At 44.6% G+C, this 21,876-nt stretch overlaps 1 protein-coding gene and 1 long non-coding RNA gene across 5 annotated transcripts in view; one reads left to right on the forward strand and one right to left on the reverse strand.

The window, feature by feature from the left end:
* The window catches only part of DSTYK (dual serine/threonine and tyrosine protein kinase), a 49,639-nt gene extending 42,167 nt beyond the window's left edge, over window positions 1-7,472 (forward strand). The window contains exons 11-12 of one of the 4 annotated variants that reach the window (XM_053209463.1): window positions 2,525-2,659; window positions 2,937-3,055. In XM_053209463.1, coding sequence (XP_053065438.1) covers window positions 2,525-2,659; window positions 2,937-2,948 — 147 coding nt within the window. In that variant the 3' untranslated portion in view covers window positions 2,949-3,055. The other 3 variants (XM_053209462.1, XM_053209461.1, XM_027074853.2) reach the window with 3 other exon arrangements.
* LOC106972909 (uncharacterized) overlaps window positions 1-21,876 on the reverse strand; it is a 41,903-nt gene that overhangs the window by 19,246 nt on the left and 781 nt on the right. The window contains exons 2-3 of the long non-coding RNA XR_008293232.1: window positions 21,489-21,583; window positions 81-11,000 (exon numbers count right to left, since the gene is read on the reverse strand). This is a non-coding gene — a long non-coding RNA (uncharacterized LOC106972909). The remainder of the gene's footprint in view (window positions 1-80; window positions 11,001-21,488; window positions 21,584-21,876) is intronic.

Raw genomic sequence — 21,876 nt, forward strand, 5'->3', positions numbered from 1 at the left:
GGGGAGGGGAAACCTAAAGATAGGTAGGGGGAAGGTGAGGAGGTGAAGGGGTGAGAAGGAGAAGTGTAACTAGGAGTCACCGAGTCTGCTTTTGGACGTTTCTCTGGGCTATTCGTGCTGTCGTTGCCATAATCAACCAGTTAGTTGATCATAAAGTCCTGATTGAAGAACTTCTGTACATCAGGAGTTGGCCCTGATCATCAATGAACTCGCTGATGACAGAGATTAAGAGAGGTTAAATAATTAGGAAGCAGCATCAGACTGTGTGACCAGGTGCTAAATCGGGTGCTACATGATGTGATGCTGGTGTTCAGACAGGTGGTAAGTGAAGGTTGAAATGTTTGACAGTTTTATGGTTGAGATTTGGGGTAGGACTTGAGTCAAGTCGGGAAAAATTGGTATGTGGGCAGGGCATTGCTATTAAGCATGTTCTTGGAGCTAGGCAGTGCGAGTACGGTTTTTCATATATTTTGTTCCATTTAATCCTCACAGCAAGTCTGTGCTGCCGCTGATGCATTTTTGTGCCCATGTCACGGGTAAAGTTAAGTCCAGACTGGTGAACATCAGAAAGCCACCCCACAATGCTGAGCTAGAAATGATGGAGCTGGGATTGGAATCTAGGTCTTTCTGGCTCTAGAATCTAACCAGGTGTCTGGAAGGAGAGAACATTCTGGAGGCTGGGGAAAGGGAAGTATGAGGAAAATTGCCTGACAGGGCACAAATCCCTGTGGGGAGTAAAAGCAAACAAGGTTGGAGATGAAACACACCGAGCTTGAAATCCACACCGAAGAAGAAAGTCTCGTTGTGGAAGAAATATTGGAACTTGAGCTTTTGGGGCGCCCACGTGGCTCAGTCTGTTAGGCGTCTGACCTAGGCTCAGGTCATGACCTCACGATTTGCGAGTTCAAGCCCCACATAGGACTCTCTGCTGTCAGCACAAGCCTGCTTTGGATCCTCTGTCCCTCTTCTCTCTTCCCCTCCCCACTTGCTCTCTCTCTCTCTGTCTCTCTCAAAAATAATTCTAAAAATTTGAAAAAAAGAACTGTGCAGGCGGGGGATGAGGACACGTTCACGGAAGGTCAGCTTAGCAGCGGAAGGTGGAGGGGCTTTGCGGGGCGAGAACCAAGGCAGGCAGACCAGGGGTTTGGGTCTCCAGGATCAGGCTGGTAGCAGCACTGACACAAAAAAGCCGTGCCGGATTCAGGATCAGTTCACGGGAGGAACGGGTGGGATTTTGTGGTTAACTAGGTGTCGATGGTGAACAGCAAAGGATGACCAGACGAGGACTCGAGAGTTTGAGCCTGAGGGGTTGGGGAGGGGAAGGGGTTGTGTCCGTGCCGGGGAAGAGGGGACAGTCCCGGCAGGCCCTTCATCAGCGTGGGGAAGATTTAAAATGAGCCGTGTACGTGGCCTGCTCTCGTTGGCCTCACACACAGGTCCGGCCCCGGCCCTTCCCTGAGTGATGCGCGTGAGGGCGGGGGTGAGCGGGACCCACGGTGGACTCAGCATACAGTCGTTTTCTTTCTCGAAATTCACTTCTTGGAACATTTCTCTCCCCGCCCCCCCCACGGTTGTTTTCTTTTGGCTGCTTGGTATTTCACTTCCCTTGATTCTCTGCAGTCCATCCAGTTGCTGTCAGAAGAATCTTTCTAAAATAGGTTTTTCGTGTCACCTCCTGCCCTAAAACCTAAAGGACCTCATGCTGCCCATTGAATCCAGACTTTTCTGTCTTTTAAAAATCTTTATATTCTGAGGTGCCTGGGTGGCTTAGTCGGTTACGTGTCCAATTCTTGATTTAGGCTCAGGTCATGATCTCATGAGTTCGAGCCCTACATTGGGCTCTGTGCTGACAGTGCAGAGCCTGCTTGGGATTCTCTCTCTCTCTCGCTCTCTCTCTCTCTTTCTCTGCTCCTCTCCCTTCTCTCTCTCTCTCTGAGAAAGAAAAAAATAAACTAAAAAAATCTTTACGTTCTAAGGGCGCCTGGGCGGCTCAGTTGGTTAAGCGTCCTGACTCTCTTGATTTCAGCTCAGGTTATGATCTCACAGTTCGTGAGTTTGAGCCCCCGCATCAGGCTCCTGCATGCCTGCTTGGGACTCCGTCTCTCTCTCTGCCCCTCCCCACCACCCCCCCTCAAAAATAAATTAATTATTTTTAAAAAATTTAAAAATTTTTACATTCTGGTTCCAATCTGCTCACCCACCTGTGTTTCCCAAGCTTATTTCCCCAATCCGACCCGTCAGGATGGGTCTTCTTGGCTGTTCAATCAAAATCAGAGGCCTGTCCTCCTTCTCCTCTGTCAGGCTCTGGTCTTGGCCATCCTGGTGTCTCACATCACCCTTCCTGTGCTGTGGTTTTGGGTAGAAGATGGGCGTTGTCAGCGGTCCTGCCTACCAGGGTTGCTGTGGGAGATCATGGCTGTTAAAAGCTTTAGACAAAAAGGCGTGACGACCTCTGCAGACCCAGTTATAGGGGCACAGCTGATCTCTCGCCCCGGCTCACTGCCGTCACCCTTTCTTGCTGTAGGGAAATACGACAACTCCGTCGATGTCTATGCCTTTGGCATCCTCTTCTGGTATATCTGCTCGGGCTCTGTCAAGCTCCCTGAAGCATTTGAGAGGTGTGCCAGCAAAGACCATCTCTGGAACAATGTGCGAAGAGGTAAGAGCCACAAGCCCTACCCTGTCCCGACCCCGCCCCGGCCCCCATCAAGGGGAGACTGAGACCAGGCCCTGCAGCCGGGCCTCCTGTCACCCGCTCCGGCCGTCACACCGCAGGGCCACGTACCGTCAGGGAATCCAGGGAAGACACCAAGGTCGCCCCTTTGCTTTCAGGTAGCATTGCGCTCAACCGTGTCAAGGCTTTTTTTCTTTAAAATTTCCAATTCTTCTACTTCCTATGCCAGTGCGTTCCAGTGTTCTGTCACCGTTACTGTCAGGTTCTAACCTAGGTGTCTGCAGTCGAAGCCAGAACTCCTGAGCCCCACATGGGCCATCGGTCTGCGAGCCGGTCAGGCCTCGTGGTGGCACCGGCCCTGTCGCTGACTCTGGTCTTCTTTCCACGCGCCTGTCTCCAGGGGCCCGGCCGGAGCGTCTGCCTGTGTTCGATGAGGAGTGCTGGCAGCTGATGGAGGCCTGCTGGGACGGCGACCCTTCCCAGAGGCCCCTCCTGGGCATCGTGCAGCCCATGCTCCGGGGCATCATGGACCGGCTGTGCGCGTCCGCTTCGGAGCAGCCGAACCGGGGACTGGATGACTCTACTTGAAAGCAAAGACCTTTCTCTTTTACTCTGTTTCTTTCCTTCCCCTCACCTGTTGGCCGTGGGAAGAATTGGACGTTTATTCAGAGAGCTCCTGAGGGAACTGATGCCCACTGGGCAACTTGAGACCTTCCCAGGCAGAGGCGCCTGCCAGGTAGCGAGGAGCTCGCTGGTCGTCAGGGTGCGTTCAGCGGCTCGCCGATGCCCCACACTATCCCGTCCGCACAAGATCGTGTGGGACACGTAAACACTGAAGAATGCAACGTTCCAGCCCCAGAACTGAAAAGGAGGCAAATGTCACCATCGTCTGCTCACTGTATGTTGCTAAGACAAGTGGGGCACTGCGGTGGTGATAGTACTAAAAATTAGAATTTTTGTAATTTCGGCTCTAGCTAGGAATAGTCTGGTTCTATCCAGTCGTCAGGACCCCTGGAAAATATGAACTTAGTTCTGGGATTGTAAGAACATCGGAACAAAAAAATAACTTCCCGCTACCTGCAGCCGGAGACCTCAGGTCGCAGCAGCCTGAGGCCCCGGTGAGGGAGCTAGAAACGGAGCTGTCTGCTCCTTATGGTGCCAGCGTGTTTACATTGATGGGACCGAATATCCCTGACTTCTGGGGGAGCTTTCATGGGTTACATCACCAAGAGGCCGCATAAAGGCAAAAAAATGTGTGTGTGTGCATATGTGTATATATACATATGCGATTGGATTTTGAGTTACTGGCAACCCCAGGACCCAATCTCTTTTTCTTCCCTTCATTCTTGACGTTTACCCCCCACCCTTTGGGTTTCAACATGGGGAAGGTCCATTTAACATGGTACCTGGGGATGAGTGTCTGAGTAACATTGACCCATGTGGAGTATCTGGTGAGACCTGAGAAGGGGCAGTGATCTGGAGGCCGTGAGCTTCCACGCAAACCTACTAGAAAGATACCACATTGTTTCTAAAACTTAAAAGAATCAAAAACTCTCGTTTTTGTGTTTGAACCTAACACACTGATGTTTTTAAACTTGGGTCAGTGAGATTTTTCACCGAGATCTCTTTCACAATTCGTCCCTTCTTTTTACCTTGTTTTGAATACAAGGCAAGAAGACAAGCACCAGATGAAAAAGAAGAATGCTCTTTGTAGCTCTGTGTGTGCTCCTCGCCCTGTGTGTTAGCCTCTGGGGCGGTTCCCCTCCCTTGCAGTTGGGACACACACAGTGTGAGCATTTGTCAGGAGATGTACACAGTAAGAAATTCTGAAGGGGAACAGTTTAAATATCGGTGCCTCTCAGATCTTGACTTCGAGCCTCTCTCCACCAAAATGGTCCTCTAGATTTAAAAAACCAGGCAGGTGAGGGAAGAGGCAGTGGAGGTGAGGAGCCTCTGTCGCATCTGCCTAGTCCCCAAGCACTGTGGTCTGTCCCTTGTGCCTGACCTCCAGCTCTGTGAAGCAGGTCCCTGAGTAGATGTGTAAGAAGATGGGCGGACTTGCTGCTGGAAATTTGTAGGGTTGTTTCCGAGAGAATGACCATCTCTTAAACATTAACGGAGTAGAAATGGAGTCTAAAGTTCAGTTTTAACTCTTTGGCTATCCCGAGCTCGGATTATGATACGTTTGAGCACAGTAACCCTCTAAGCACTTGGAGCCCTTCAGAAACTCCACATAGTGCTAAAAACTTTCCTACTTGCAAATGATAAAGTGAGACACCCAGTATCTTTGGGTTCTGTGAGCGCCAGCCTTGTGTTGGTAGAATGTTCGGTAGGTCTCTTAACACCTATTTATAGCTTTACTTCTTCAAATCATCACTCTCTTCTTGTCACGTTAACCCGTTTGTCCTTCTGGAAACAATGATGGGGCTTCCAGGAAGCCAGATTTCAAGTTTAAAAAGGAGAGGTGAGTAGTGTCTACCTGCCGGAAAAACAGTCTCAGTGTCTGTTCTGTATGAGATTTCATAAAGGATTTCTGTGCTTCCCTTTTGCAGCCGGTCTTCCTTTACTCTAGCTGGGATCAGGAATCTGTGCTTCTGTGCTGAAGTCCCATTCCTAACATTCTTCCGAAGTCTTAGTTCCCACCCCCATTCACGGGGAGGAAGGGTCGCTTGTCCTCCACCCAGTGTCCCTTGTCAGCTCTCAGACACCAGTTTCCTAGCAGATTTTTTGCCTGAGTGAGGAGGAAGGAGGATGGGAGGGACCAGTGCTAAGTAAGACGGTAGTTGTGTTAACAATTCATTAAAAAAAAAAAAAAAAGTATTCTGAGGAAAGGTGCAAAATATTCCTGAAAATCTCCAGGCCAGCCAAAGTCCACATATAGATATTTGGAGGTGTTATTTAAACACTCAGCAGGCTGAGTGCAGGAGTGCATATATATAACACGCTGCATACTTTGCTTTTGTTTTATAACATTGTCCGCTAATTTCGGATCCTTTGTTCCTTGGCACCCGTTGTTACTACGGTGATGGGATGCCATGAAATGTACTGTACTGTATATTACTTGGGAAGACACTAGGTATTCAAAGAAGTCTGGGGGGCACTTGGGCTATAGAGGGCTCGACAAGACCAAAGTCCTAAAGGTTTTCCCTCCTAGATTTGGTTGTATGTGCTCCCGAGCGGTGAGGTGAGATTGTGGCTGGGGAGGAGGAAGGACGGGATGGAAGAATGACCCTCACTGTGTTCTGTCCTTCTAATCACTTCATCAGGGCGGTTTACCCCAGCCCGAAAATGATCACCTGGCCATTTTTAATGTGCTTGAAGTCCGGTCCCTTACGTGACTTCAGAACCGAGTGAGGGACCTTCTTGCAGAGCAATCAGAAAAATAGATGAAGCCCGGAGCCCCGGAGTGGCTGACACTGTGCCCAGGGAGCTGGCAGCGAGGGCAGTCTGGCATGACTTGAGGAATGCTCGCCTGGGTGAGGTTTCCACAGGCACGCGGCTCGCGGGTTGAGCGAGCCTTCCACTTCTCTGGGAAAGCGGGCAGTGTTGGTTCTTTCCGGACCAAAGAGAATCACTTGTGACTCCATCAGTTTCAAGGGAACAGAGCCCAGACAGCAGCTTCTCCTGATTTTTTAACACTAAAGTTCAGGGAAACGTTGAAGGAAAGGCTATTATTAACTACGACAGATGGAAACGGGAACGGTAGAACTCTCCGCCAGTCCCTGTCAGCATCTGGATGCATCTTTACCTGAGCTGCCAAAGAGGGGCCAGAAGTCTTTCCCTGATGAGAGAAGAGGTTGGCGTGGCAGGGCTCCAAAGTGATAACTGCACTGCATGACACTTTATTATTATTATTATTATTATTATTATTATTATTGTTATTGGCTTATTATTTAGCACTGAGAAGCCAGGAGGGATCGGTGATGACAGTAGCCCATGGGGAGTAGAGATTCCCTCTGGCCTTGCTCTGGAGAGAAGGCACGCCTGGTCTCCCATCTGGCTAACTAGGGAGACTCCAGCCAGGGTCCATACTGCTTCAGAGCGGGATAAATGGCCCTTGACGAGTCCTTTGCCAAAAGACTAGTTGCTTCTTTGAGTTTTCAAAGCTTGATTTTTGGATTTGCTGGATCAAGTAACCTACTTTTTCTTTAAAACAACAACAAAAAAGTGGATTGCTCCTTCTAACTCCGGGGGGAGTGGTTAGGGCCAGTGCTGCGGCAAAGTGGATAAGGGGGGGAGGGGGGGTAACCTTCAGAAACTTGTATCGCACTCTCCTTTGGGGGTTGCAAGTAGCACTACTGTTCTTAAAAGGGTTTTATGTTTAACTACATCTGCTTTGTTAACATCCAGTCCAGTTGAGAGGAGCGTAGAGACCATGTGAATACCTGGAGTTGGGGGAGGCCACCTGACTCGGAGGGTTGAAAAGAAAATTGGTCTGGATGGCTTGTTGTCTTTTACCTTTATGTAATATTTTTATTTGTTTCAAAAGGACTAATGTCTAGTACAGTGTTAATAAAAGCATAACGTACTGAGTGTGTAGAATGAAAGTGCAATAACCAGAGGATGTTACGTTGGCCCAAACCCAGTCCTTCTCCTCTCCCTTCTTGTGCTGCCTCGATCCGGAACATGGCACACAGGACCGCGTTGTGTTTTTACAAGACGTGACTTTGGGTTAAATCTTCGTCCAGTGTAACTTGGAGTGGTCAGGTTTGGTTTTATAGAGTATCCTGTATACTTGTTGGGATGTACAGATACCACATGTGCTGTATAATAAAGATCACATTCACATTTTAGTTGACATCTCCTTGGCTTTGTTTTCCCTTCCCTCCCCAGGTTAGGAAGACGCCCCCTATTCCTTCCGTTTCCACTGGGACCTCGGCAGTCAGAGGCCTTTCGGTGTGCCTTAGAGAGCGATGGAAAGTCTTACTGCCCCAGGCATGTTGCTCTGGACTTCTGGGTGCCTGGCCTTATGGCTACCAGAGGGCGGGGCAGGCGGATGGGAGGTAGGACAGCAGAGAAGATGCGGGCGAAGTCGAGTGATAGCAATTCACTTTTCAGAGCCTCTTCCTGGATTCACAGCCTTTTCTCCAGCTTTTCAGCATGAACTTGCAGAGCGCTGAGCCCAGGCATGGGCCTGGCTCCTCTTTATTTCACTGTGAGAGAACGGAATCTATATACTGGTGTTTCTGCATTTGGAATATTTGAATTTTCTTTTTAAAAGGTTAAAAAAATTTTTTAAGTTTATTTGAGAGAGAGCAAGAGGGAGAGAGAGAGTGTGGGAGGGGCAGAGAAAGAGTGAGAGCGAGAGCGAGAGAGAGAGAGAGAGAGAGGGAAAATCCCAAGTAGGCTCCACGCTGCCAGTGCATAGCCTAATGTGGGACTTGAACCCATGAACTGTGAGATCATGGCCTGAGCCGAAACCAAGAGTCGGGTGCTCAACCGACTGAACACCCCCCCACCCCCACCCAGGCACCCCAGGATATTTGAATTTTTTATTTAGGCTCACCCCACTGTTCAGATCTGCTTGCCCAATACGCCCCATCATAGACCCCTAGCAGCTGAGTGGCACCACCTGTAGTCACCACGGAATGTCAGCCAGCAGCTTGCGGGTGTGTTTGGTGGGGTTTGGGGTTACCGGATTGCACTTGTGTGGCTGCGTCACTTTTTGCTACAACTGCCTGTGATGTGACAGCAACACGAGTTTGGCCAGGAGGTGGCAGCACACCCTAAAATACAGTTGACGTGTTTGTGATGGACTCTGGGTGCCAGGGTTGGAGCTGAAGTTCAATCTGGATGGTTCTCAGCCAGGCCCTACACAGTAGACGTTTCATGCGGATGAGCCTCTTAGGCTGAAGAAACTTTCCACTAGCTCCAGCCACCCTCACAGTAAATGCCTCCCATCTTATATGTACATACTCTCTGTTCTAGTATAAAGTTCAGCACGACTGAGTTTGCTTCACTTTTTCTCTTGCCATGATTACGCTGCAGAAAACAGCTTGTGTTTTGCGCATTTTTAGAGTGGGCGTGGTTTCCCAACAACACGTCCCTCCTCAGGCTTTTTCCCTTGAGTAGGGCTACTGGGGTGGCCTTCCTGGCCCTGTGTTTGGGTGGAGTTCAGAGGGGAGGGAGGGGCCGCCAAGTTTCTGAACATTGTTAAATTCGATTTCACAATTTCTGCTTTCAGCAGGATCCCAAGGAGTCCACAAAGTAATAACTGAACAACCTCCTTTCAAGTGCAGTTATGATTGGCTCTGAACTGGTTGAGGCCTTTTAGGGCCCTCCTAGGGATGGGCTGTTCCTCACTATACCCTAAAGGTAGCATTTCAAATCAGTGGAAAACCAGACTATTTTATAAAACTGGCTATCCACTTGAGAAAAAAAAAAAAAAAACACGCAAAAGAAAAAAAGATCTAAATGTAAAAAAAAGAAAACTATAAAGGAACAAGTATTTCTATATGCTAGGCACTATTCTAAATGCTTTACATATATAAACTCACTTAATCCCCACCACCACAACCCCATTTTACTAATGAGAAAATTAAGGCACAGAGAGATTAACCAGGGTTATGCAACTGATAAATGCCAGAGCTGGGATTTGGACCTAAGGTCCAGCTACAGAATTTCTCCTTCTACAACTAACCACTACACCATGGTGCCTCTGGGGGAAAATGCATATAAATATGTTCATGTATAGTTTGGGGGCAGGGAGAACTTTCTTGAGTGTGATCAGGAAACTAGCAGCCATAAAGAAAAAACATAGAAATTATAAAGAATGTATATGCAGCCAAAGACACCAAAATCAAAATTTAAGATAAATCACTAATTTGGAGAGAATGATTGCAGTATATAACTGATAATCATTATGTTCATTTTTTTTTTTTTTTTGAGAATGCACAGGGGAGGGGCAGAGGGACAGGGCGAGAGAGAATCTTAAGCAGGCTCTACACTCAGTGCATAGCCTGATGTGGAGCTTGATCTCACAACTGTGAGATGATCTAAGCCAAAATCAATAGTTGGATGCTTAACTGAGCAAGCCACCCGGGTACCCGTAAAATGTTCATATTTCTAATACATGAAGAAATCAAGAAATAAAAAACTCTACAAGCAAATCGACTAATGCATTTGTTATTACTGTCATTTAAAAATTTATTTTGTGTGTGTGTGTTTATTTTTGAGAGAGAGGGAGAGAGGGGAGGGGAGGGGTAGAGAGAAAGGGAGACAGAGGATCCAAAGCAGGCTCTGAGCTGTCAACACAGAGCCTGACACGGGGCTTGAACTCACAAACCGTGAGATCCTGACCTGAGCCGAAGTTGGACACAACCGACTGAGCCACCCAGGTGCCTGGGCTAATACATTTTGAAAAAGATGTGCATCCTTGAGGGGCCTGGGTAGCTCAGTCGGTTAAGTGTCTGACTTTGGCTCAGGTCACGATCTCGTGATCCATGAGTTTGAGCCCCGTGTCGGGCTCTGTGCTGACGGCTCGGAGCCTGGAGCCCGCTTCAGATTCTGTGTCTCCCTCTCTCTCTCTCTCTCTGCCCCTCCCCCGCCTGTGCTCTGTCTCTGTCTCTCTCAAAAACAAATACACATTAAAACAAGTTAAAAAAAAAAGAGTAACTTCGTATGACTCCCTATTTTTGGTAAAAATGCCTTCTGTCTCCCATAATCCCAAATTAAATAGAGATCTAGTCCATCTCTGTCTCTATATGCACAGAAAAAATTTGTGAGGATACATACACATATCAAACTGATAACAGTGGTTTTCCTAGGGAGAGAACTCCAGCTTTAGTGTATTGCATTTCTGTTATTGTGTGAACATGTTTTTCTTGCAATTTAAGAAAGTGAATGACGAGCACCTGGGTGGCTCTGTCAGTTGAGTGAGCGTCCGACTTCAGCTCAGGTCATAATTTCGTGGCTTGTGAGTTTGAGCCTCACGTCGGGCTCGCTGCTGTCAGCCTGTCAGTGGCACAGCCCACTTTGGATCCTCTGTCCCCTTCTCTCTGCCCCTCCCCCGCTTGTGCTCTCTCAAAATCAAATAAATATTAAACAGACAAAAAAGAAAAAGAAAAAGCGAATGAAATGGCTAATTCAAGGGAAAGGAAATAGGTATTGGAAGGATATCACAGGCGCACAGAGAATCAGTGGATAGGATCCGTGGTAGATCTCCAGGCGACTACCAAGGGCTTCACTCCCTCATGAGGTGACGGGAAGAATGTCCTCACTGGGCTCAGCACAGGCCTCAGGCCCATCTCTTAGCTGTCTTGGCTCGCAGCCCCTTCCTGGCCACATGTGACGAGGAACTCAAGCAAGGGTGCCACACTCTTTGTACCTGGACCGGGAGAAAGATTCAGCAAGCCTGTGGCTGGCCCTCCTCACGCTTTACCCTCCTCACCCTTCCCTTATTCACTCTTTTCCTCTTGTTCACCCCTCTTCTCTCACTCCTGCTCCAAGTGGTCTTCAAGAAGCCAAAGTAGAGGGAGAAGAAAAATCTCCAGGAGAAGGAAAGGTGGCATAGGCTAGCAATCTACTGTATTTCAGTGACTACACCCAAGGGGGGGCTGGCTTCCAGGAGCAGAAACCCTGTGAGAGTAGACCTGTTTCATTTATTTGCATCTAATGTTTATTTATTTATTTTGAGAGAGAGAGAGAGACATGAGGAGGGAGGGACAAAAAGAAAGGGAGAGAGAATCCCAAGTAGGCCGTGTGCAGTCAGCAAAGAGCCCAACACGACCATGAAGTCATGACCTGAGCCAAAACCAAGAGTCAGATGCAACCGACTGAGCCACCCTGGCACCCCAGTGAGCCTGTTAAAGAAAAAAAATTTGGGGTGCCTGGGTGGCTCAGTCGGTTAAGCGTCTGATTCTTGGTTTCGGCTCGGGTCATGATCTCGCTGTTTCGTGAGTTCAAGCTGTGCATTGGGCTCTGCACTGGTGGCATGGAGCCTGCTTGGGATTCTCTGTCAACCTCTCTCTCTGCCCCTTCGCACTTGTGCTGTTTCTCTAAAAATAAATAAGTAAATAAAAGATGGGGTGCCTGGGTGGCTCAGTCTGTTGAGCTTCCAACTCTTGATTTCGGCTCAGGTCATAATCTCACGGTTCGTGGGTTTGAGCCCCGTGTTGGGCTCCGTGCTGACAGTGCAGAGCCTGTTTAGGATTCTCTCTCTCTCCCCCTCTCTGCCCCTCCCCTGTTTGTGCTCTCTTTCTCTCTCTCTCTCCCCCTTCCTCTCAAAACAAATAAATAAAACTTAAAAAAAAAAAAGTCAATTGCTTTCCTATATACCAGCAATAAACAAGTAGAATTTGAAATTAAAAGACATAATACAATTTAAATTAGCACCCCAAAAATTAAATACTAAGGTATAAATCTAACAGGAGTATGTATAAGATCTCTGTGAGGAACACTACAAAACTCTGATGAAAGAAATTAAAGTAGAACTAAATAAGTGGAGAGATATTCATACTGATGGATAGGCAGAGTCAGTATCGTCATGATCAGTTCTTCCCAACTTGCTTTGCAGTTTCAATGCAATCCCAACAAAAATCCTAATAAGTTATTTTGTGGCTAGCCACAAATGAACTGTAACGTTTATGTGGAGAGGCAAAAGACCCAGAATAGCTAACACAATATTGAAGGAAAAGAACAAAGTCAGAGGATTGACATCATGTGACTTACGATAAGGCTCTGATCACAGTTCATGAGTTCAAGCCCCACATCAGGCTCGGCACTGACAGTGCGGAGCCTGCTTGAGATTCTCTCTCTCCCCCTCTCTCTGCCCTTCCTCCACTTGCTCTCTCTCTCTCTCTCAAAAATAAATAAAATCTTATAAAAGCTACACTAATCAAGACAGTGTAGTATTGGTGAAAGAATAAATAGACCCACATAAATACGGTCAGCTGATTTTTGGCAAAGGAGCAAAGGCAATACAGTGGAGAAATAATGTCTTTTCAACAAGTGGTACTGCAGTAACTGGACATCCACATGCAAAGAAAAGAACCTAGGGGCGCCTGGCTGGTTCAGTCAGTAGAGAATGCAACTCTTGATCTCGGGGTTGTGAGTTTCAGCCCCATACTGGGCGTAGAGCTTACTTCAATGAAAATGAATCTAGACACAGACCTTATACCTTTCATAAAAGTTAACCCCAAATGGATCACAAAATTAAATGTAAAATGCAAAACTACAAAGTTCCTAGAAGTGGGGTACCTGGGTGGCTCAGTCGATTGAGCGTCTGACTCTTGATTTCGGCTCAGGTCATGTCTTGTGGTTCGAGCATCAGGTTCTACATTGACAGTGTGGCGCCTGCTTGGGATTCTCTCTCTCCTTCTCTCTCTGCCCCTCCCTACCTCTGTCTCTCTCTCTCAAAATAAATAAAATTTTAAAAACTAAAAAAAAAAAAAAAAACTTCCTAGAAGTTAAAATAGGAAAAATGCAGATGACTTTGCACATGAAGGTCTTTTAGATCCAATACTAGGCATGATCTAAAAAAGAATTGATAAACTAGACTTTGTCAAAATTAAAATGTGAAAAACTCCGTCAAGAGAATGAAAAGACAAGCCACAGACTGGGAGGAAATGTTTGCAAAAGACAAATCTGGTAAAGGACACCTATCCAAAATATATAAAGAACTCTTAACACTCAACAGAAAACAATCTGATTTAAAAATAGGCAGAAGATCTGAACAGACACCTCACCAAAGAAGATATATAGATGGCAAATGAGCATAGGAAAAGATGCTCCACATAATACGTCATCAGGGAAATGCAAATTAAAACAAGAGATACCACTATGCACTTATTAGATTGGCCAAAATCCAGAAAACTGACAAAACCACAAGCTAATGAGGAACTTTTCATTGTTGGTGAGAATGAAAACTGGAAGACAGTTTGGTGGTTTCGTAGAAAACTAAACATATTCTTACCATACAAACCAGTGATCATACTCCTTGGCATTTATCCAAAGGAAGTGAAAAGTATATCCACACAAAAACCTGCACATGAATGTTTGGGGAGCTTTGTTTCTGATTGCCAAACTTAGAAGCAACCAAGATCTCCTTCAGTAGGTGAACAGATAAATAAACGTTGCCGGTGCATCCAGACAATGGAATATTATTTGGTGCTGAAAAGAAATGAGCTGTCACGCCATGAAAAGGCAAGGAGGACACTTAAATGCATTTTGCTAAGTAAAAGAAGCCAATCTGAAGAGGCGACATATTGGATGATTCCAACTATACGACATTCTCGAAAAGGCAAAAAACAAAACAAAAAACAAACAAACTAACTAAAACCCCCAAAAACTATGGAAACCATAAAAGGATCACTGGATGCCAGGGGTTGGGGGGTATGCAGGATAAGTAGGCACAGCCCAGAGGATTTTTAAGGCAGTGAAATTACACTGTATGACACTATAATGGTGGTTATATGTCATTATGTATTTGTCAAAACCCACAGAATATACAACAAACAGCAAGAGTGAACCGTGATATAAACTAAGAACTTTGGGTGATAATGACATGTCATATACAATGACATGTATATGTTCATCAAATGTAACAAACATACCCCTCTGGTGGAGGCCATTGATAATGGGGGGGACTGCATGTGTGGGGGCCGGTGGTAAAGCTCTGTATCCATCTTCTGCTCAGTACTGCCATCAACCTAAAACTGCCCTAAAACATAAAGTGTATTTGGGGCACCTGGGTGGCTCAGTCGGTTAAGTTCTGACTTCGGCTCAGGTCATACCTCACCGCTTGTGAGTGGGAGCCCTGCATGCTGACAGCATGCAGCCTGCTTCAGATTCTGCGTCTCCTTTTCTCTCTCTGTCCCTCCCCTGCTTACGTCCTCTCAAAAATCAATAAACATGAAAAAAAATGTTAAAAAAATAAAGGCATTCACTCTTGCCTTAAAAAAATATTTAGGGGCACCTGGGTGGCTCAGTTGGTTGAACATCTGACTTCGGCTCAGGTCATGATCTCACAATTCATGGGTTCGAGCCCCTCGTCAGGCTCTGTGCTGACCTCTCGGAGCCTGGAGCCTGCTTCGGATTCTGTGTCTCCCTCTCTCTCTGCCCCTCTCCCACTCACGCTCTGTCTCTCTCAAAAATAAATTAACATTAAAAATAAATAAATATTTAAACTAGGAATAAAAAAAGAATTGCTAACATTGCTGAAATGATTAACATCATTTTATGATGTTAATGTGATATCAATGGTGAAACCTGATAAAGATCCTGTGAAAACTGTACAAACCAATCCCAATTAAAGATGCAAATTCTCTAACTAAAAATTCAGCCATATTTCAAAAGAACAATTAATTACCAAGAGAGGTTTATTTAAAGAGAGCAAAATTGTCCTCTATCAGGAATTAATCAACATATTACATTATATAAACATATTTGTTTGAGAAGTTAATCAACCATTCCCATAAAAACTCTATGTAATGGGAAGCCTGGCCGGCTCCGTCAGTAGACCAGGAGACTCTTGATCTCTGGGTCATGAGTTTAAGCTCCACATTGGGCGCAGAGCTTACTTAAAAAAATAAAAATGAAAAAAGGGCTTAGCGTGTTCGTGTGACAAGAAGGTGCCAATGTGGCTGGAGAAGGAGTTTCAGGATATGAGAAGTAGCAGGTCAAATGAGCTGTGTATCATTGCTACATTTCATTCATAGTTCATCACGGGAGTTTATCATAATGTATCCATTGCAGAGTCCAAGTTATTTGGGTTGTTTCCCATGTTTTGTTATTATGAACAACACTGCTATGAACATGCTTGTACATCTCTCTTGATGCAGTTGTGCAACAGTTTTTCCTCCATATATATATATATATATATATATATATATATATATATGTAGAATTTCCCGGTCATAATACATACAAAACTTCATTTTCACGACATAATGATGAATTGTTTTCCAATGTGGATGTACCGATTCACACTCTTGAGAGAATTCTCTCACAAGACTTTGGAGTGCTCTTTTTTGCCAACGTTGTGGTTGTAAAATATCTCATTGCGGCTTTAATTTGCATTTTCCTGATTATTGATGAGATTGAGCATCTTTTTTTTTTTTTTAATGTTTATTTTGAGAGAGAAAGAGAGTGTGAGCGGTGGAGGGGCAGAGAGAGAGGGAAACAGATAATCCCAAGCAGGCCCCATGCTCAGAGGGAGCCTGACTGGGACTTGATTTCACAACTGTGAGATCATGACCTGAGCTGAAATCAAGAGTCTGCTGCTCAACCGACTGAGCCACCCAGGCACTTTCCTCCAACTTAAACAAACAAAAAAATTGGCTCAAGCTCACAACCCTGAGAATAAGAGTTTCATGAAGATCCTTTTTATATATTCTTTTGGGTGGTGTCTCTTTTGTTGTTGTTGTTTTGTGTCATCACAGAGCCTGACGTGTGGCTCGATCCCACAAACTGTGAGATCATGACCTGAGCCGAAATCGAGTCAGATGCTTAATCAACTGAGTCACCTAGGATCCCCTCTCCTTTTTTTCTTATTTACTTATTTTTTTAATGTTTATTTATTTTTGAGAGAGAGAGAGCAAGCAAGCAGGGGAGAGGCAGAGAGAGGGGGACAGAGGATCTGAAGCAGGATCTGTGCTGACAGCAGACAGCCTGATGTGGGGCTTGGAATCATCAACCATGAGATCATGACCTGAGCCAAAGTCAGTCGCTTAATTGATTAAGCCAAACAGACGCCCCACCCTCTCCTATGTAAAAAAAAGAAAAAAAAAATGGATTTGTAGGGCGCTTGGCTGACTGGGTCAGTAGTACATGTGACTCTTGATCTTGAGGTCATGAGTTCAAGCCTCGCATTGGGCGTGGAGCTTAAAAAAATGGATTCGTGTATATCTTTATGTATTCTGGACATGAGCCCTTTCAAGTTCTCTGAATAAGCTTCTAAAAGAGAACATCTCAGTTTCTGGGAGCACCACAACAGAAGTCTCCACAACCCCTAGCAGATGAGATGAACACCCTCAGTATTTGGATTCTGGCCTGGGATGAGCTACACTTTGGATTCTGTTTATAGAATTCACAGAATAGATTCTGTTTATCCACTGAGGGTGGAGATATTGGGGAATAAACTCTTCTTCCATCCCACTGTACAGATTTATTGCCAAACAGTACAGTTGCTTTCTTTCCTTGAAGTGCCCAGAGCTTGAATTCTGACTTGTATAACAAGTCGTCTTAAGTTTCCCTTACAAAAAAGGTAAAATTAGAGGGTATAGAAGGAAAAATGGGTAAATGGGGGGAAAAACTACAGTGAAAATGGCATTAGGGGCTTTCTCTAATGTTTTTTAAAGGGCTTGAATTTGAAATTCATCAAGTATATTAGCATCCAGTCCAGTAAAGATGATGAAAATGATTCCACTGGCTTGGAGAGTCAGAGAATTGCGAGGAAACCAACTTGCTATCTTCACATAATGTTTTTTATTGTTATTGTTACCTTTTCCTTTAGGCAATGTTTTCCTTTGTTTTTTCAAAGGAGCAACTGTGGGTTTTCTTTATTTAAAGCAACTTTGAATGATTATTTTGGTTTTAGAAATGGTTTTTAAATCTTTTCAGTTTGAAAGTGTTCCCTCCCAACACAAATGGGGTCTGAGCATTCTCGGGGAGTGGAATTAGTTAGGACCTCTGTAATCAAAAAATGCTTTGGGACAGCACAAGCAAAAAAGCTTATCTTTTATAAAGGCCCAGGGATATTTCACAGGAGAGGACGTAATGCAGCATGTTCTCAGGAACAAATTGGATGCAGAAAGTGTTATCTTTGACTTGCTTCTGAACCTCTGCTTTATTATTCAATCTGAAGCCAACCAGCATGGTTTCCATTTTTTAGATGCCAATAGCCCTCTCATTCATATCTACTCTCTTCAAGAGATGTGCTACACTATGGGGGCCACTTAGTCCTCATTCCAAATTCTTGGGAAAGGAGTCTAATTGGGTTCTGCTTGGGTCAGGGGCTTATCCACAGAGCAATCAACTGTGGCCTGGCGTGAATAGGGTGCATCATGTGAATGAGCCTTCTCTTTCTGCTAACTTACGGTTGACAAGTGGAGGCGCACTGAACTTGCTACCTCATTTGTGGGGCCCTGTGCAAAATGTACAGGGCTCCCTTGTTAAAAAATTATCAAGGATTTCAAGGTGACTGTGTGGCTCGTTGGTTAATGATCCGACTCTTGGTTTCAGCTCAGGTCATGATCTCACGGTTTCGTGAGTTCGAGCCCCGCATCGGGCTCCATGCTGACAGTGTGGAACCTGCTTGGAATCCTCGGTCTCCCTCTCTCTCTGCCCCTTCCCCACTTGTGCTGTCTTTGTCTCTCTCAAAATAAATAAATAAACTTAAAAAAAATATTAAGGATTTCAAGATTGCCACAGTAGAACTTTAAACCAAGGGTGGAGCCCTTCCAAGTGTAGGGCCCTGGGTGACTGTACAGGTCTCCTGCCAAGAAACTGCTCCATGTTCTGGACCTGGAGGAAGAGCCTCCAAAAGGAATTGTCAAAACTTGGAATCAGTGATGCTTGTTTTTGGAATTCATAACTTAGACAAGTGCTATGTTTTCCACCTTTCCCCCCTACTTCTTATCCCCTCCTCAGATCCAGTAACTTTATGTGGAATTGCTTCTTGAGTGTGAATAAGTTGGCTTTTTAAGTCTTTTGTCTCTTCCTTTCTATTATTAGGCAATGATCTTCTAGAACGTCGTACAAAGTGTGCATTTGACTTGGTGAGTCATCTTCATAAGAGCTGATGAAGGAGTTAATGTCCTTTTTTTAAAAAAAAAAAACTTTTTATATTGAATTATTTTAGACTTACAGAAAAATTGCAAAAAGTCTTGAGAGTTTTCATATATCCCCCCCATCTTCCCCTAATGTTAACATCTTACATAACTATAGTACAATTATCAGAACCAAAAAGATTAATATTGCTACAATACTCCTAACTAAAGACCCTTCTTGAATTTAACTAGGTTTTTTGCTACTGTCTTTTTCTTCTGCTAGGCTCCCGACCAGATCCCACATGGCATATAGTTATTTCTTAGTCTCATGCAGTCTTTGAAAGCTCTTTTGACTGTCTTTCCTGACGCTGACTTTTTTGAAGAGTATTGATCAGTTATTCTGTCAAATGTCCTGCAATTTGAGTTTTTCCGATGTTTTCTCTTGATTAGGCAGAACCCTGCAGGTAATAATGTGTCCTCAATGCATCCTATCAGGTTCATGACGTTGCTTTGTCTTATTACTGGTGATGCTGACATGATCAAGGTGGTTTCTGCCAGGTTTCCCACTGTAAAACTACTATCCTTCCCTTTGTAGTTAATACGTATCCTGCAGGAAATATTCTGAGACTATGCAAATTCTGTTTCTCTTCAAACTTCTCCCTACTCGTTTTAGCACTCATCAATGGAGATTGTGTGCAATAATTGCAGTGTTTAGCTAATGAAGATATTTTTCTGCAGTTCTTTTTTGTCTCTAGCCTTGTGGTACCCAACCTAGGGCTCATGCTAGTTGCTTTCTTCCCATTCTTCTTTTTTTTTTTCCCATCCTTCTTAGTGTAGCTATGTTTTTGACTTATAATGGGTTCATTTTTCAGTATTTCTTGTTCCATTTGGGCTCTCTCCGCATCCCAGTTGGTTTTAGTTATGTCATTATTTTGGGGGTATGTGAGACTGCTCTAAGAGGCACAGCTATATGAATATATACTCTGAGTATCACTACCTCCTCATTCCTGCTACCCCATTTCATTTACTCCCTTTTTCCATCTTTCTCCCACCTATCCTCTACAGGTAGCCACTTGCCTTGGTTTCCGATTTATCTTTCCTGTACTGCATTTCTTTTGCACAAGCGAACAAATGTGCTCTGTTTTTTTATATTCCTTTCTTTCTCGGGGCAGCATTTGCGCTTTGCATTTTTCACTTAGCAATATGTCTTGGCAACCGCTTTATATCAATTCGTAGAGTTCTTCCTCATGTACTAATTTTTAAAAAAGTTTTTTCATTTATTTTGAGAGAGAAAGGGCAGGGGAGGGGCAGAGAGAGAGGGAAGGAGAGAGGATCCCAAGCAGGCTCCACGCTCAGCATGGAGCTCATCGCAGGGCTCGATCACACGATTGTGAGATCATGACCTGAGCCCAAATCAAGAGTCAAATGGGTGGGGCGCCTGGGTGACTCAGTGGGTGGAGTGTCCAACTCTTGGTTTTGACTCAGGCCATGATCCCAAGGTCATGGGATCTAGCCCTGTGTCAGGCTCTGCGCAGGTGTGGAGTCTGCTTAAGATTCTCTCTCTCTCTCTCTCTCTCTCTCTCTCTCTCTCTCTCTCTTCCCCTCTACCTGCTCTCGTTCTCTCTTAAAAAAAAAAAAGTCAGACTCCTAACCCACTAAGCCACCCCTTCCTCATTTTTTAATAGCTGCTGAGTATGCTATTGTGTAATGTACCACAAATGTACAAATACTTAGATTGTTTCCAAATTTTTGCAATTACAAATAATACTGCAATAAATCACCTTGTGTATATGCCTTTTTTGTTAATTAATTAATTAATTAAATTTCCTTCTAATCCTTCTTGTCTCCAGGGAACTGAGAGCTGTGTCGATGTTACTATTTCATGTTTTCTTTCTTAGCTCTGCCTATCTTTGAAGTCTGTAATCTCTCACAATAAGCATGGATTGTGGTCGAGAAAATTTTCTGAGAAAGTCCTCACTCCCTGACTCGGCCAATAATTTGGGGGGCACCCCCAGTCTTATACTACAGTAATGGTTCTCAATCCTGTCTGAACATGAGAATCTCTAAGAATCTTCTAAATATATCAATGCCTAAGAATGCTCTAGGCAGATTTTGCAATTAATGCAGAATCTCTGGGTGTGGGACTGAGGCACCTGTATTATTCTGAGGTGCCCCAGAAATTCCAATGTGCAGCTAAGGTTGAGAACCACTGGGTTAAATCCTTGGAATGTTACAAAAATCTCCTGGCCTTCACCATATTCCGTGATTTGATCCTTGCTGACTGGGAGGTGCTCCGCTCAGAAAATTCCTGATTTTTACCTGTAGGAGATGTAAATACCAGCTGGCTTAATTTAGGGAGAATCTGTAAAAGTATTTAATGAGATGGAAGTTCAACCTAGTCAAGAAATTTTTTTTTTCTGATATAAAGTCTGAATGACAGCTAAAAGTTGCTTCAAGCCAAGAAGGAAAATTGTTAAATTTCCTTTTCTCCCCTTCAACATACAAATCTGGGTACCTTCCTTTGTAGTTGGTCTATTAATACACTCCAACTAACACTTGTAAAACAGAGTCCACCAATTATGCTGTTTTTCATCAAATCAAAGCAACCGTGACTTGTAAAACACAGTTATCTTATGTAGCACTAAGAAAGAAAAAACCCCACTGCTAAATAATTATGAGGTATAATTAAATGTAAGAGATTTTTAAATGTGGGGAGCCACATTTAATATACGCATATTAGAATTGATGAAGTGCAGTCGATCTTTAGCCTAAACCTCTTCTGTGAACTCCAACTCAGTATGATCACTTGAGTTTCTCACAGGCCTAACATGTCCCAGTCTGGACTCCCCATCTATCTTGGCCAAAGCTGTTCCTTTTCCTGCATTGTCTGCTCTGTCAAACGGAGCACGCCCTGCCCCCCCAACTAGAAACACAGAAGTCATGTCAGACTCCTGACCTCCTTTGCTTTCCAAATACAAAAGACCTTTCCATTGTCAGTTCTGTCTCCTACCCCTCTCTTGAACGCATTGCCTTCCTCTTTCCGTCTTTCCTGGCTTTGAGTCGGGTCTTCCTCGTCTCTCCACAGGATTACTGCAGTGACCTCCTACCTGCTTTCCACTTCTCGAATCAATCTTACTCCACGATATCCTCGTTTTCCTTCTCAAACATCAATTCGATCATATTATTCTTCACTTAAATTATCCTACAAGACAAATACTCCATTCAAAAGACAAGCAAAGTGAATGAACAGGCCACCCTACAGAAGAAACTAACACACATTTATGCATGTGAAAAGTTCATCACGAAATAAATGTCACAATGACATCTCCCCGCTTATCCAATTGGCAGAATTTGAGAGAACTGGTAACGAAGGATTGTAAGAGTGTCTGCACACTTACTTACCGTTGTTGGCAGTATAACATTTTACATGGCACTTTGGCAACGTTTTGGATACGAGAAGGAACGCAAACTGCCTAATATCTCTGAGCCTCAATC

The sequence above is a fragment of the Acinonyx jubatus genome, chromosome E4, assembly GCF_027475565.1.
Source record: "Acinonyx jubatus isolate Ajub_Pintada_27869175 chromosome E4, VMU_Ajub_asm_v1.0, whole genome shotgun sequence".
Lineage (NCBI taxonomy): Eukaryota > Metazoa > Chordata > Mammalia > Carnivora > Felidae > Acinonyx > Acinonyx jubatus.